Source organism: Doryrhamphus excisus, chromosome 21 (genome assembly GCF_030265055.1).
Source record: "Doryrhamphus excisus isolate RoL2022-K1 chromosome 21, RoL_Dexc_1.0, whole genome shotgun sequence".
Lineage (NCBI taxonomy): Eukaryota > Metazoa > Chordata > Actinopteri > Syngnathiformes > Syngnathidae > Doryrhamphus > Doryrhamphus excisus.
In genome coordinates, this window is record NC_080486.1 from 5,000,135 (window position 1) to 5,014,410 (window position 14,276).

A 14,276-nucleotide genomic window follows, 5' to 3' on the forward strand; every position below is an offset into this window, starting at 1 on the left:
AATGAGTGAATGAGAACTCATGTTGTTGGATTCAGGATTTCATTGTTTGTGGAGTTATGCCATTGATAATAGTGCTGTGTTAAGTCAGGCTAAATTAACAACATAACACTGGAGTTAAAAGCTGAAGACTAAGAGCATAAAATAGGACTAAAAAGATAAAAACATAACACTGGAGTTAAAAGCTGAAGACTAAGAGCATAAAATAGGACTAAAAAGATAAAAACATAACACTGGAGTTAAAAGCTGAAGACCAAGAGCATAAAATAGGACTAAAAAGATAAAAACATAACACTGGAGTTAAAAGCTGAAGACTAAGAGCATAAAATAGGACTAAAAAGATAAAAACATAACACTGGAGTTAAAAGCTGAAGACTAAGAGCATAAAACAGGACTAAAAAGATAAAAACATAACACTGGAGTTAAAAGCTGAAGACAGAGCATAAAACAGGACTAAAAAGATAAAAGCTGAAGACGAAGAGCATAAAGTAGGACTAAAAAGAAAAACAAAACACTGGACTTAAAAGCTGAAGACTAAGAGCATAAAATAGGACTAAAAAGATAAAAATAAAACACTGGAGTTAAAAGCTGAAGACTAAGAGCATAAAATAGGACTAAAAAGATAAAAACATAACACTGGAGTTAAAAGCTGAAGACTAAGAGCATAAAATAGGACTAAAAAGAAAAAAAACAAAACACTGGAGTTAAAAGCTGAAGACTAAGAGCATAAAATAGGACTAAAAAGATAAAAACATAACACTGGAGTTAAAAGCTGAAGACTAAGAGCATAAAATAGGACTAAAAAGGATAAAAACATAACACTGGAGTTAAAAGCTGAAGACTAAGAGCATAAAATAGGACTAAAAAGATAAAAGCTGAAGACTAAGAGCATAAAATAGGACTAAAAAGATAAAAATATAACACTGGAGTTAAAAGCTGAAGACTAAGAGCATAAAATAGGACTAAAAAGATAAAAGCTGAAGACTAAGAGCATAAAATAGGACTAAAAAGATAAAAACATAACACTGGAGTTAAAAGCTGAAGACTAAGAGCATAAAATAGGACTAAAAAGATAAAAACATAACACTGGAGTTAAAAGCTGAAGACTAAGAGCATAAAATAGGACTAAAAAGATAAAAGCTGAAGACTAAGAGCATAAAACAGGACTAAAAAGATAAAAACATAACACTGGAGTTAAAAGCTGAAGACAGAGCATAAAACAGGACTAAAAAGATAAAAGCTGAAGACGAAGAGCATAAAGTAGGACTAAAAAGAAAAACAAAACACTGGACTTAAAAGCTGAAGACTAAGAGCATAAAATAGGACTAAAAAGATAAAAATAAAACACTGGAGTTAAAAGCTGAAGACTAAGAGCATAAAATAGGACTAAAAAGATAAAAACATAACACTGGAGTTAAAAGCTGAAGACTAAGAGCATAAAATAGGACTAAAAAGATAAAAATAAAACACTGGAGTTAAAAGCTGAAGACTAAGAGCATAAAATAGGACTAAAAAGATAAAAACATAACACTGGAGTTAAAAGCTGAAGACTAAGAGCATAAAATAGGACTAAAAAGAAAAAAAACAAAACACTGGAGTTAAAAGCTGAAGACTAAGAGCATAAAATAGGACTAAAAAGATAAAAACATAACACTGGAGTTAAAAGCTGAAGACTAAGAGCATAAAATAGGACTAAAAAGGATAAAAACATAACACTGGAGTTAAAAGCTGAAGACTAAGAGCATAAAATAGGACTAAAAAGATAAAAGCTGAAGACTAAGAGCATAAAATAGGACTAAAAAGATAAAAATATAACACTGGAGTTAAAAGCTGAAGACTAAGAGCATAAAATAGGACTAAAAAGATAAAAGCTGAAGACTAAGAGCATAAAATAGGACTAAAAAGATAAAAACATAACACTGGAGTTAAAAGCTGAAGACTAAGAGCATAAAATAGGACTAAAAAGATAAAAACATAAGAAAAGTTTAAAAATATTAGTTAAAAGCCTGATTAAAAAGGTGTGTCTTTAATCTTTTTTAAAAAAATATGCAGTACTGCCGTACGCTGCAGTACTAGATTTCAATGATGTGAGCGAATACCTTTTTTCTTGTTGTTTTGGGAAGTCAAGTCATTCTTTTTTTTCCCCAATTTAATTTTTTTTAAAGTTATTTTTAGTGTGACTGGGTGAACTGCAAGTCTGCCTCCTGAATTGTTTTGGCGTTCGGACACCACATTACGACACCACCCAACAAGGTACATTGTAGGTTTTTGACTCCTATCAGACTAACCTCCTTTGTCATGAGGTCCAGCGTCTCCGAGGGGAACAACTCGATGATTTGTAGCAGACGAGGGAACTTCAAACGGGCGTCCTCAGAGTTCATTTTCAGTGCTTTTAACATGCTCCCCACTACATGCACTGGCAGTGCCAAAAGGTCTGGGAACTCACTTCCTGTAACACAATTCAACACAAAACAGCCATTTTGTCTGGAAGAAGTGGCCTCATTTATTTATAAAAAAATAAAAACAATAAAAAAATAAAACTCACTGGTGTCCCCCTGATCCGCCTGTCGCAGCAGTTTGTCACAGAAATCGGCTAAAGACATGTACGTTTCAATAATGCTACCCGTGTCCACATGTTGCCGTTCCGTAGTCTCCAGCTCTTCATCGGCTTTTCTGGAGCCGTCGCAAAGTAACGCCAGTGCTCGCATCTGTAACCCCGTTTCGACCTCCTACAGGGAAAACATCAGCCAAGTTAAGACAAGTAAAAGTAAACATAAAACTCATGTAACCCATAAGAACTAGGGATGTCCGATATTGGCTTTTTTTTTTGCCAAAAACCGATATTGTCCAACTCTCCATTTCCAATACCGATATCAGCCGATACCAATATATGTAACATGACATATGTCCTGTGGTGGAATGAACACATGTGTTGTATGCAGCATTCTTTTAATATCGGGAAACAATCCAAAATCAACTGATAGCATTTAATGGCGATAATCATCGGAACCGATAATCATCGGAACCGATAATCATCGGACGGATAATCATCGGACGGATAATCATGAGTACCGATAAACATCAGTACCGATAAACATCAGTACCGATAATCATCAGTACCGATAATCATCAGACCGATAATCATCAGAACCGATAATCATCGGACCGATAATCATCAGAACCGATAATCATCAGTACCGATAATCATCAGTACCGATAATCATCAGACCGATAAACATCGGACCGATAATCATCAGTACCGATAATCATCAGACCGATAAACATCGGACCGATAATCATCAGACCGATAAACATCGGACCGATAATCATCAGACCGATAAACATCGGACCGATAATCATCAGTACCGATAATCATCGGACCGATAAACATCAGTACCGATAATCATCAGACCGATAAACATCGGACCGATAATCATCAGACCGATAATCATCAGTACCGATAATCATCAGTACCGATAATCATCGGACCGATAATCATCAGTACCGATAAACATCAGTACCGATAAACATCGGACCGATAAACGTTTTTTTGTTAGAATGTGACCTTTTCCTCATAATATTTTGACTTTATTCTCATAACAGTACAGCTGTTTTATAATTGTCATTTATAATTTATTCCCATAATATATATTATACATTTTTCTGCACCCAATTTTCAAACAAATATTCACACTCACATTCATACCTATGGATAATTTGGAGTCGCTAATTAACCTAGCATGTTTTTGGAATGTGGGAGGAAACCGGAGTACCCGGAGAAAACCGGGAGAACATGCAAACTCCACACAGAGATGGTCGAGGGTGGGAATGTCTGGGATTGTTGTTGGGGGACAGGTTCAATACCTTCATATCTTGAACGGGCCAAGCGCTTCTTGAAAGTTGAACGACTTTTTCCGCTTTGTCAGCTTCAATGGTTTCCAAAACGGAGGGGCTTTTGCCGACGGCCGCGGCCATGACTTGGAAAGACGTTCCTTGGAGGATCTTCTGGTGTCTGTACACCTCAGATGTTGCGTTTTGGCAGTCGGGTTGGAGGTCCTCTGCAGGAAAAAAAAAACAATATTTTCAAAGTGAGGACCACATTCTTATGGAAGCCTGTTGAAGTTATGACTCATATTTGTGAGATTAAAAAGCGAAAATTATGAGATTTTTCTTATTCTCCAGCAAAACATGTGCATGTAAGGTGTGTTAAGAAGCGAAGTTACTGCCACCTACTGTACGGAGATGAAATAACAAGCTACAAATCACAGCCGGTCCCATTATAATGTGTTCTTAAGTGACTTCGTAGAATTAGATGTAGTCAGATGAGACCAAAAATTGAGCTCTTTGGTATCGCATCGACTCGAAACCACATTCATGTGGACCAGCTTACCCAGAAGTGGAACGGTCTTCAACATGACACTGAGTTGCTCCAACGGGCCCTGGGATTGGCTGCGTTTATGGCTGAACCGGCTGAAAGCGTGGACCCACTCCTGGAGCCACCGTCTCTTTGTTTTGGCGTCTCTCTGAAGGTCCTTCAGCAGCTTGGTGGCAACGGAGAAGTTATTCTGAAAGCAAGGTGAATGTTAGAATGAAGGCGGACACGTGAAGGCATCATCATCATCAGTGTCGGGTAGTGCACCTGCTTCCTCGCGCTATCAGCCATGTGTAACTTCATGCTGAACTTGCAGTTGTTTACTAGCGTGTCCAGGTCCGCTGTATGGTCTTCAGAGCCATCCACATCCATGGAATCGGCGTCTCCGTGACTTTGGAGCTTTTCTCGGATTTTGTCCAGGAAGAAACATCTGGATAAATCAAGCAAGAAGAAGAAGGTGGTCTCATTTTGAAATCGGAAGAACTTTTTTTTTTTTTTTTTGGGTTCCTCACCGTGAAGTAATGATATCATCCCACACGTTCATCGGATCCACTTTAGTATCAGGATATCGCTCGGTCCATAAACTGACGAGCCGCTTGAGGGATTTCAAGGACACTAAAGCGCAATTGATATGAAATATTAGTTATTAGTTATGTACAGCGGAACCCTGCCTACATTCTTTACCTTCTCCTCTGATGAAGTGCAGGAAGTCCTGGATTTCCGTCAAGGCCTGCACCGACTGCAGGATGGTTAGACGGCTTTGCGAAAGTAACGTATCCACGCTTGAGTAACTCTAGAAGAACGAGTAAAGCAGAACAAGTCATAAAATGCACGGTAATGATCAGCTGTGGTTCTTTTTGGTCTTCAAAGACCTCCATGAAGAGCTGCATGGCGGAGTTGGTGTAGTATTTAGCGCGGTCGTAGTCCTCCTGCAGGATGTAGAGTAAGCTGAGCTCCTGGCTGTAGTGACTCTCCAGCAGCTTTTTGCGCTCTTCCACCCTCATGGCTTGGTCGATGAAGCTGAGAAGACTTTGGTTCCTGTCACCCAGCTGAAGCTGCTTGAGCATGCTTCGGATCATGTGCGGCAGGTACATGTCCTGCAACAAAAAAAACATTTTTTTGGACAATAATCCCTCGTTTATTGCAGTTTATGGGTTCCACACTCAACCGTAATAAGTGAATTTCTGCAAAGTAGGATTATAAATGGAATATATTTGCAGAGAAAAACTGTTTAAAACCTTGGAAATATGGTTTTTATCATTATTAGAGACCTGTATATCAAACTATGGAATGGATTGAGTAAGGAAGTCAAACAATGCACAACGATGAGCCAATTCAAGAAACAATACAAGCAGTTTGCTAAATACAAGGATGAAGAGTCTTCAACCAGTCATGATGTGCTATATATATATATACAGTCCCTGACAAAAGTCTTGTCGCTTATCCAAGTTGTAGGAACAACAAATAATAACTTGACTTGTAGTTGCTCAATTGGAATCAGAAATGACTTATATGAAAGGCAAAGCCCTCTAGATTATGCTTTTTATATCAAAATAAAGTTTTGTACCATTCATTGAGTTTTATCATTTAATTAGGACATAAAGGTCAGATTTTGCTTGGACAAAAGTCTTGTCGCATACAAAAAAATGTAGAAATAATACATATACTTAATTTTGAATACACAAATATGCTACAATAACATCAGAACATAAAGTCATTGTACCTTGGAAAAAATAATTAATATTGTGTATGGCTTCCATGAGCTTGGAGGACTGCATCCATACGTCTTGGCAATGACTCAAATACCTTATTGATGAAGTCATCTGGAATGGCCAAGAAAGCAGTCTTGCAGGACTCCCAGAGTTCATCAGGATTTTTCGGCTTCATCTTCCAAGCCTCCTCCTTCATCTTACCCCAGACATGCTCAATAATGTTCATGTCTGGCGACTGGGCTGGCCAATCCTGGAGCACCTTGACCTTCTTGGCTTTCAGGAACTTGGATGTGGAGGCTGAAGTATGAGAAGGAGCGCCATCCTGCTGCAGAATTTGCCCTTTCTTGTGGTTTGGAATGTAATGGGCATTTCTTGATATTTCAGGCTGTTGATGTTGCCATCCACTCTGCAGATCTGTCGCACACCCCCATACTGGATGTATCCCCAAACCATGATTTTTCCTCCACCAAACTTGACTGTTTTCTGGGTGAATCTTGGGTCCATGCGGGTTCCAACAGGTCTTCTGCAGTATTTGCGGCGATTGGGATGCAGTTCAATGGATGATTCATCAGAAAAATCAACCTTCTGCCACTTTTCCACTGTCCATCCTTTCTGCAAGCTGTGGGCCTTGGCAAATGCAACACGATTTTTTGGTTGGCTGTTGATGGCAACATCAACTCTGAAATATCAAGAAATTCTCGCTGCCCATTACATTCCAAACCACAAGAAAGGGCAAATTCTGCAGCAGGATGGCGCTCCTTCTCATACTTCAGCCTCCACATCCAAGTTCCTGAAAGCCAAGAAGGTCAAGGTGCTCCAGGATTGGCCAGCCCAGTCGCCAGACATGAACATTATTGAGCATGTCTGGGGTAAGATGAAGGAGGAGGCTTGGAAGATGAAGCCGAAAAATCCTGATGAACTCTGGGAGTCCTGCAAGACTGCTTTCTTGGCCATTCCAGATGACTTCATCAATAAGGTATTTGAGTCATTGCCAAGACGTATGGATGCAGTCCTCCAAGCTCATGGAAGCCATACACAATATTAATTATTTTTTCCAAGGTACAATGACTTTATGTTCTGATGTTATTGTAGCATATTTGTGTATTCAAAATTAAGTATATGTATTATTTCTACATTTTTTTGTATGCGACAAGACTTTTGTCCAAGCAAAATCTGACCTTTATGTCCTAATTAAATGATAAAACTCAATGAATGGTACAAAACTTTATTTTGATATAAAAAGCATAATCTAGAGGGCTTTGCCTTTCATATAAGTCATTTCTGATTCCAATTGAGCAACTACAAGTCAAGTTATTATTTGTTGTTCCTACAACTTGGATAAGCGACAAGACTTTTGTCAGGGACTGTACATATATCACCAAATTGACAGTTACTATGGTACCCATTATGTCATTGTATGGTCATATCACCTTGTACTTCAGTGTGTGACCAAAAAAAAAATAATAAAAAATGTTAATGTTAAATGTAAAATGTTAAAAATTAAAAAATTTAAATTAATAAAATAAGGTAAAAAATAATAAAATGAAAAATAAAACTTAAATTTTATTACTTTGCCCACCCCTGCACTGGATGGATCACTTTGAACCTGAAAGCCGCATCACATGCACCTCTCCACATGTTCTCCGTGATGAGCAGTGATTTTATTTTGGCTGTAAAATCCATTATTGTATCAAAAGTATCAAAACTACATTTCTTTGGGGTTGGCAGGTTAGCGTTACTAAAAATTGCCCGCTTAACGTGACGTCAATAACAATGACATAAATGGGTTCCACTGTATGCTATTTTTTTTCCTGCAATTTTACTTTCAAGCTGTGTGAGCAAGGCAAATGTTATTTTAGAGCATGTTTAAAAAAAAAAGTATACAGGAAAAAACATTTTCTGGACTATAAGTCGCAGAACGGCCAATAATGCATAATTGCATAGAAAAAAACATACATAAATCGCTCTGGAGTACAAGTCACATTTTTTGCGACTTATACACATTTATTTTACAAACTACTTGACCAAAACAGACATTACGTCATCTTGGAAGGCAAGTTTTAACAAAGAATAGAGAACAGGCGTCTTGAACCAGTCATGATGTATATATATATATATATATCACTAGTTATATATCACAGTTACTATGGTGCCCATTATGTTATTGTATGGTCATATTACCTCATACTTTGGTACGTGACAAAAATAAATACATTAAAAAATATAACAAATTAAGAGATAAATTTTTAAAATAAATTAAAGTAAAAAAAAAAGTATTAAAAACACATTAGGAAAGCAGGAAGTGAACAAATGTAACAGTTACTGATTGTAAAAGTACCAGATGGAGGGTTGGGATTTAATAAGCTTTGCTTCTTCCTACTCCTTTTGGACATGTGGAACTGTGAACTGATTATGTGATGCATTCAATTGTAAACACCCAATTCCAAAAACATACTCATGTCTTTTACATGTTTTGTTTTTTTTTGGCAAGATGTAAAAAGACGTGATGACGCAATTGCACAATAGAAGAGAAATAAATTAAAACAGATCGTTTTGAAAATCCAAGGAAATTACAACTGGAATAGGTGCAGATTCTAGAAATTTTTGAGATCTAGAAAGTTTTCTATTTGTAGCTGCGCTATAGGGGTCCACAATTCAATATACAAGGGCTGAAAGTGAGCCTAATAAGTCCCATTTATATATAAATATGCATACACTTCATGTATATGGCAAGAAAAGAGGTTTTACTGTAAAAAATGTACTCACAAGAAACTTCCTCTGTAAAACTTCAATTCACTTACCTGGTAGAGGGGTTCCAGCCACACGTTTTGAAGGTCGGGTGGGGTATTTTCATCAATGTTGACCGTGGAGCAGTACTGCACAGATTTCCAGTCATTCATATGGCTGTAGGCTTCCATTGCAGCTATTTCCCAGAAGTCCTTCTCAGACCCGGTGGGCTCGCCGTCAGTCCAGTCTTTTGTGTTAAGCGCCTGGTAGGAGTGTTGGGAGAAATATTGTTTAGACGTGGAAGACTTTTTTTAGTTTGATGAACAAATCAACAAATCAAGTACCTCATTGTAGAGTTTAGCGGCTTCAGCAAAGTCGGTGCTGGCTTCGGCTTGTAGTGCGGCACAGGTGACGGACTTGGTTCCAACTTTACCAGCAAAGATGCCACGAACAACATCGTAATCCTCCAAATCCCTGTAAAGCCTGGAGGACAAAACAGAACATTTAATCTGATATATATATATATTTTTTTTTACAATAAAAAGCAAATTAATCCATTGTACAATCTGTATTAGTAGCGTTACAAAATATAGGTTTAATTTCATTTAAACATGCATCAGATTACAATTGAATGCATCACATAATCAGTTCACAGTTCCACATGTCCAAAAGGAGTAGGAAGAAGCAAAGCTTATTAAATCCTACCCCTCCATCTGGTACTTTTACAATCAGTAAGTGTTACATTTGTTCATTTCCTGCTTTCCTAATATAATTAAATTATTTTCTAAATTTTAACTTTATTTTATTTATTTATTTTTTATTTTATTATTATTATTATTATTTTTTTAAATAATTTATTTTTTTGTCACGTACCAAAGTATGAGGTGATAACATACTAGGTTAAATAGGTTAATAGGTTAAATAAAAGGCAAATTAAGTAAAGAAACAAAAAAGGAAGAAGCAAAGCTTATTAAATCCTACCCCTCCATCTGGTACTTTTACAATCAGTAACTGTTACATTTGTTCACTTCCTGCTTTCCTAATACATAGATAGACTCCCTTTATTGTCATTGCACAAAACACAGTAGTGAAATAAATACATACATACATATATATATATATATTTTTTTACTTTTTTATTATTATTTTTATTTCTTTTATATTTATTTATTTTTAGATTATTTTTTGTTCACTTCCTGCTTTCGTAATAAAATTTTATTTTTATTTTTTATTATTATTTTTTATCTTTTATTATTTTAGTTTTATTTTATTATTTTTTTACCTTATTTTATTAATTTATTAATTAATTTATATTAATTTATTTTATTAATTATGTTGTATATTTGTAATATGAGCTTTCCAGCTCATATTTTCATCTATTGTGATCCCCAGAAATTTATTTTCCTTCACCCTTTCAATGTCTACACCGTCTATTTGTTGGTGTCCTTTCTGCTGTTAGCAAACAGCATTATTTTAGTTTTAATTTAGGTTCAAAGACAATGTTTACATTTTAATGTTTATTTGCTGTAATCTATTATCATAAAAATTAAAATACATTTCCAAAATACTGTAGTTGACCCTGGAAATTAGAGGTCAACCATTGTACTGTGTCGGTCAGTTACCTTGCAAGGTGCACCCATTTGTTGGTGTCCGGGGGGATTTCTTTGCGCCCTTTAGACCTTTTGGCAGGAGGTTCATCCTGGATGCTAAGATGCTGCAAACCTTCTTCCAACAGCAGGATGCCCGACGGCTGCTGGAGACTCGCACAGCTGGTGGAGCTGATGTGTGCTGGATCGATGTGAAGAAGGTCTCGATGCTGGTAGCACATGTCCTTCAGGCAGACATATTTGTGTATAAAGGAAATATACATAATAATATATGCACTTTCTGTATATAAGAAACTACATATGGGCATACCTGCACACATGCAATAAATGGTGGGAAGCAGAGTGTACTCTTGGCCAGGAATTGGTTCATGGTGCATCGAAGGTTCTCTTTTATTTCTGCTGCCTCTTGTCTGGTTTTATGCGTTTCCATTTCGTGAAGGATGCCGCTGAATAGGGCGCTGAACAACTGTTTGGCCAGAATCGGATCCCTCTACACAAGAACAATGGTTATCGGTATGTGTGACATGCTGGACCGGGGACCGTCGTGGCAGGGTCACCTGTGCAACCGCTTGAAGGGGGGCAATGAGATTACTGCAAGGGATTTGGATATCTGGAAAGTCTCCCAATCTGTAGTTCCGATACAGAGTCACCTGAGCCTCCTTTCGTAGCCTCTGATCGGCTTTTTGCTCCTGCGGACAAAAAAAAAAAATTAAAACTCTCAAAAAGTGGTTCTGTAATGTGCCAATTTCGGCATAATTATTATATTTCACCCATAATAAAGCTCAGTGTTTCTCCTACAGTTGCACTGGCACCAATTTGGCCATTTAATGAGCCTTTCAGATATACATTACTCCACACTCTTTATTGCTCTTTCTTACTTATTGTGTGGAAATATGGGCTAATAACTATAAAAGCAATCTTCACTCGCTAAATGTACTGCAAAAAAGGTCAGTAAGGATAATTCATAATGCCGCCTACAGAGAACAAACCAACTCCTTAATTGTACAATCTAAAAAAAAAAATCAAAAATCTGAAAATAAATAAATAAATAAATATAAAAGAAATAAAAATAATAAAAAATAAAATAAAGTAAAAATAAATAAATAAAATTTATATATATATATATATACAATTTTTATTTATTTATTTTTAATGTATTAGGAAAGCAGGAAGTGAACAAATGTAACAGTCAGTAAGGTCAGTAAGGATAATTCATAATGCCGCCTACAGAGAACATACCAACTCCTTATTTCTAAAATCTAAAAAAAAATAAAAACATCTAAAAATAAATAAATAAATAAATATAAAAGAAATTAAAAAAATAAAATTATATATATATATATATATATATATATATATATATATATATATATATATATATATATATATATATATATATATATATATATATATATATGTATTAGGAAAGCAGGAAGTGAACAAATGTAACAGTTACTGATTGTAAAAGTACCAGATGGAGGGGTAGGATTTAATAAGCTTTGCTTCTTCCTTTTTTGTTTCTTTACTTAATTTGCCTTTTATTTCACCTATTAACCTATTTAACCTAGTATGTTATCACCACATACTTTGGTACGTGACAAAAAAATAAATTATTAAAAAAATAAAAATAAAATTTCAAAAATTAACAAAATAAAGTTAAAATTTAGAAAATAATTTAATTATATTAGGAAAGCAGGAAGTGAACAAATGTAACAGTTACTGATTGTAAAAGTACCAGATGGAGGGGTAGGATTTAATAAGCTTTGCTCCTTCCTACTCCTTTTGGACATGTGGAACTGTGAACTGATTATGTGATGCATTCAAGTGTAATCTGATGCATGTTCAAATGAAATTAAACCATGACCATTACATTATTCTTTGCATGTCATTGCTATTTCTACATGGTTGCATCCACAACAACAGATGGATCAATGGGTCTTTATTACCTTGAGTCGTTTTTGTTTTTGGACCTCCTTTTGTGCAAAAATCAGGCTCTCCTCCTGGTCCTTAAGAAATCGCCGTCTTAATTGAAGGATTTTTTGCCGTTTCTCATTGTCATCTGTTTAAAAAATATACTTTTTTTTAGACTCAGTGTGGTATTCTTAAAGAAGTTTGAATGGTGAAAATCAAAAGGTGGACTTACCTCTGGTTTTACTGTCCATTTCGTCCGTTGATGCAGTGAGGCGCCGTCGACCAAAGCCTTCACCCACTGGTCGTCGTGCTGAACTTGGCCTCGCTGCTTTCTTGTCAAACACCAACAGTGACGAGGAATCAGACACCGTGTAGTCGGCCAGGGTGTCCACAGTGCTGCCAGTCAGCCAGTTGTATGCCGAGCGTCGACCTGAAAACGTAATTTATAGAAGGTCAGTGGTAGTAAAGTATTTCAAATCGTGATTCCTAAGTGGTACCTGGTGCTTGGGTTTGGGTGAACTCAAGTGTGGTCTGAGTAGCTCGCAGCTTCCCGCTCACGGCCCCTGACTGGGATGGCGCCACACTCTCAGGGAGTTGAGACATTTGGGTTTCAACGAACATCGGAGTCATCACTGTATTCCTGAAGCGCCAGTTGGAATCAATTAAATAATCCTGTAAAAAAAAACAAAAAAATCAGTCCACTGCAACAACAAATCCCACAAAAAACATAAGTTTTTACTAAGTCTGCTTAGATACGAACCTGAAAGGTGCACTCCGACAGAGGATACTCAAACAGGTTTCGTTTGAAATCGGGACTCTGACTGGTCATTTCCAACAGAAGATTGGTTGCCAGGCTCAAGAAACACTTCTCAATTTTACAGGTGTACAGTGAATGCAGCACGGTCAACATTCGCTCCAGCGTCGCAGTTGGAAGGCGCTTCTCTTGGCTCCAGAAATTACGAACATACAACCTGCAAACAAATAGCAGATTATACTCATTTAAATTCTTACCTTTTTGGCTATTTAACAATATTTGCTATGGGTAGACATATATAAAACGCTATTGTCATGCCAGTTGTTAGCATTGCTAACATTAGCAACATTTTTAGCCCTTTTCATGGTAGACACTTATATGAACACTTAGTATCAGGCTAGGTGTTATCACGCTGACATTTATATATTGGCATTGCTAGCGTGTCTCAGGGCTATCGTGCTCGGTGTTGGCATGCAAATGTTAGCATGTTAGCATTGCTAACGTTCTAATGTTAGCATGATAGCATTTTTTACTTTCTTCAATGAGAAGACTTAATATCATGCCGGGTGTTAGCATGCTAAAAATGATACATTTTCATAGGTCGACACAATTATGCTAGGCGTTAGTATGCCAACATTCGCATGTTAGCATTGTTAACATGCTAATATTAGCATAGTCCTATTAGCATAGCTACACGATAGCACTGTGTCTCAGGGCTATCGTGCTCGGTGTTGGCATGCAAATGTTAGCATGTTAGCATTGCTAACATTCTAATGTTAGCATGGTAGCGTTTTTTAGCTTTTTCAATGAGAAGACTTAATATCATGCCGGGTGTTAGCGTGCTAAAAATGATAAATTTTCATAGGTCTACACAATTATGCTAGGCGTTAGTATGCCAACATTCGCATGTTAGCATTGTTAACATGCCAATATTAGCATAGTCCTATTAGCATAGCTACACGATAGCACTGTGTCTCAGGGCTATCGTGCTCGGTGTTGGCATGCAAATGTTAGCATGTTAGCATTGCTAACATTCTAATGTTAGCATGGTAGCGTTTTTTAGCTTTTTCAATGAGAAGACTTAATATCATGCCAGGTGTTAGCATGCTAAAAATGATCAATTTTCATAGGTAGACACAATTATGCTAGGCGTTAGTATGCCAACATTCGCATGTTAGCATTGTTAACACGCTTAT

At 36.6% G+C, this 14,276-nt stretch overlaps 1 protein-coding gene across 3 annotated transcripts in view; it reads right to left on the reverse strand.

Annotated features, from left to right (window-relative positions):
• prkdc (protein kinase, DNA-activated, catalytic subunit) overlaps positions 1–14,276 on the reverse strand; it is a 68,242-nt gene that overhangs the window by 11,878 nt on the left and 42,088 nt on the right. For all 3 annotated transcript variants that reach the window (XM_058060909.1, XM_058060908.1, XM_058060910.1), the window contains exons 57-73: positions 13,087–13,297; positions 12,824–12,998; positions 12,559–12,756; positions 12,362–12,474; positions 10,973–11,104; positions 10,726–10,905; positions 10,431–10,639; positions 9,153–9,291; positions 8,883–9,071; positions 5,242–5,466; positions 5,054–5,162; positions 4,882–4,984; positions 4,637–4,799; positions 4,388–4,562; positions 3,862–4,055; positions 2,543–2,726; positions 2,286–2,446 (exon numbers count right to left, since the gene is read on the reverse strand). In XM_058060909.1, the coding sequence (XP_057916892.1) occupies positions 2,286–2,446; positions 2,543–2,726; positions 3,862–4,055; positions 4,388–4,562; positions 4,637–4,799; positions 4,882–4,984; positions 5,054–5,162; positions 5,242–5,466; positions 8,883–9,071; positions 9,153–9,291; positions 10,431–10,639; positions 10,726–10,905; positions 10,973–11,104; positions 12,362–12,474; positions 12,559–12,756; positions 12,824–12,998; positions 13,087–13,297 (2,860 nt within the window). The remainder of the gene's footprint in view (positions 1–2,285; positions 2,447–2,542; positions 2,727–3,861; positions 4,056–4,387; positions 4,563–4,636; positions 4,800–4,881; positions 4,985–5,053; positions 5,163–5,241; positions 5,467–8,882; positions 9,072–9,152; positions 9,292–10,430; positions 10,640–10,725; positions 10,906–10,972; positions 11,105–12,361; positions 12,475–12,558; positions 12,757–12,823; positions 12,999–13,086; positions 13,298–14,276) is intronic.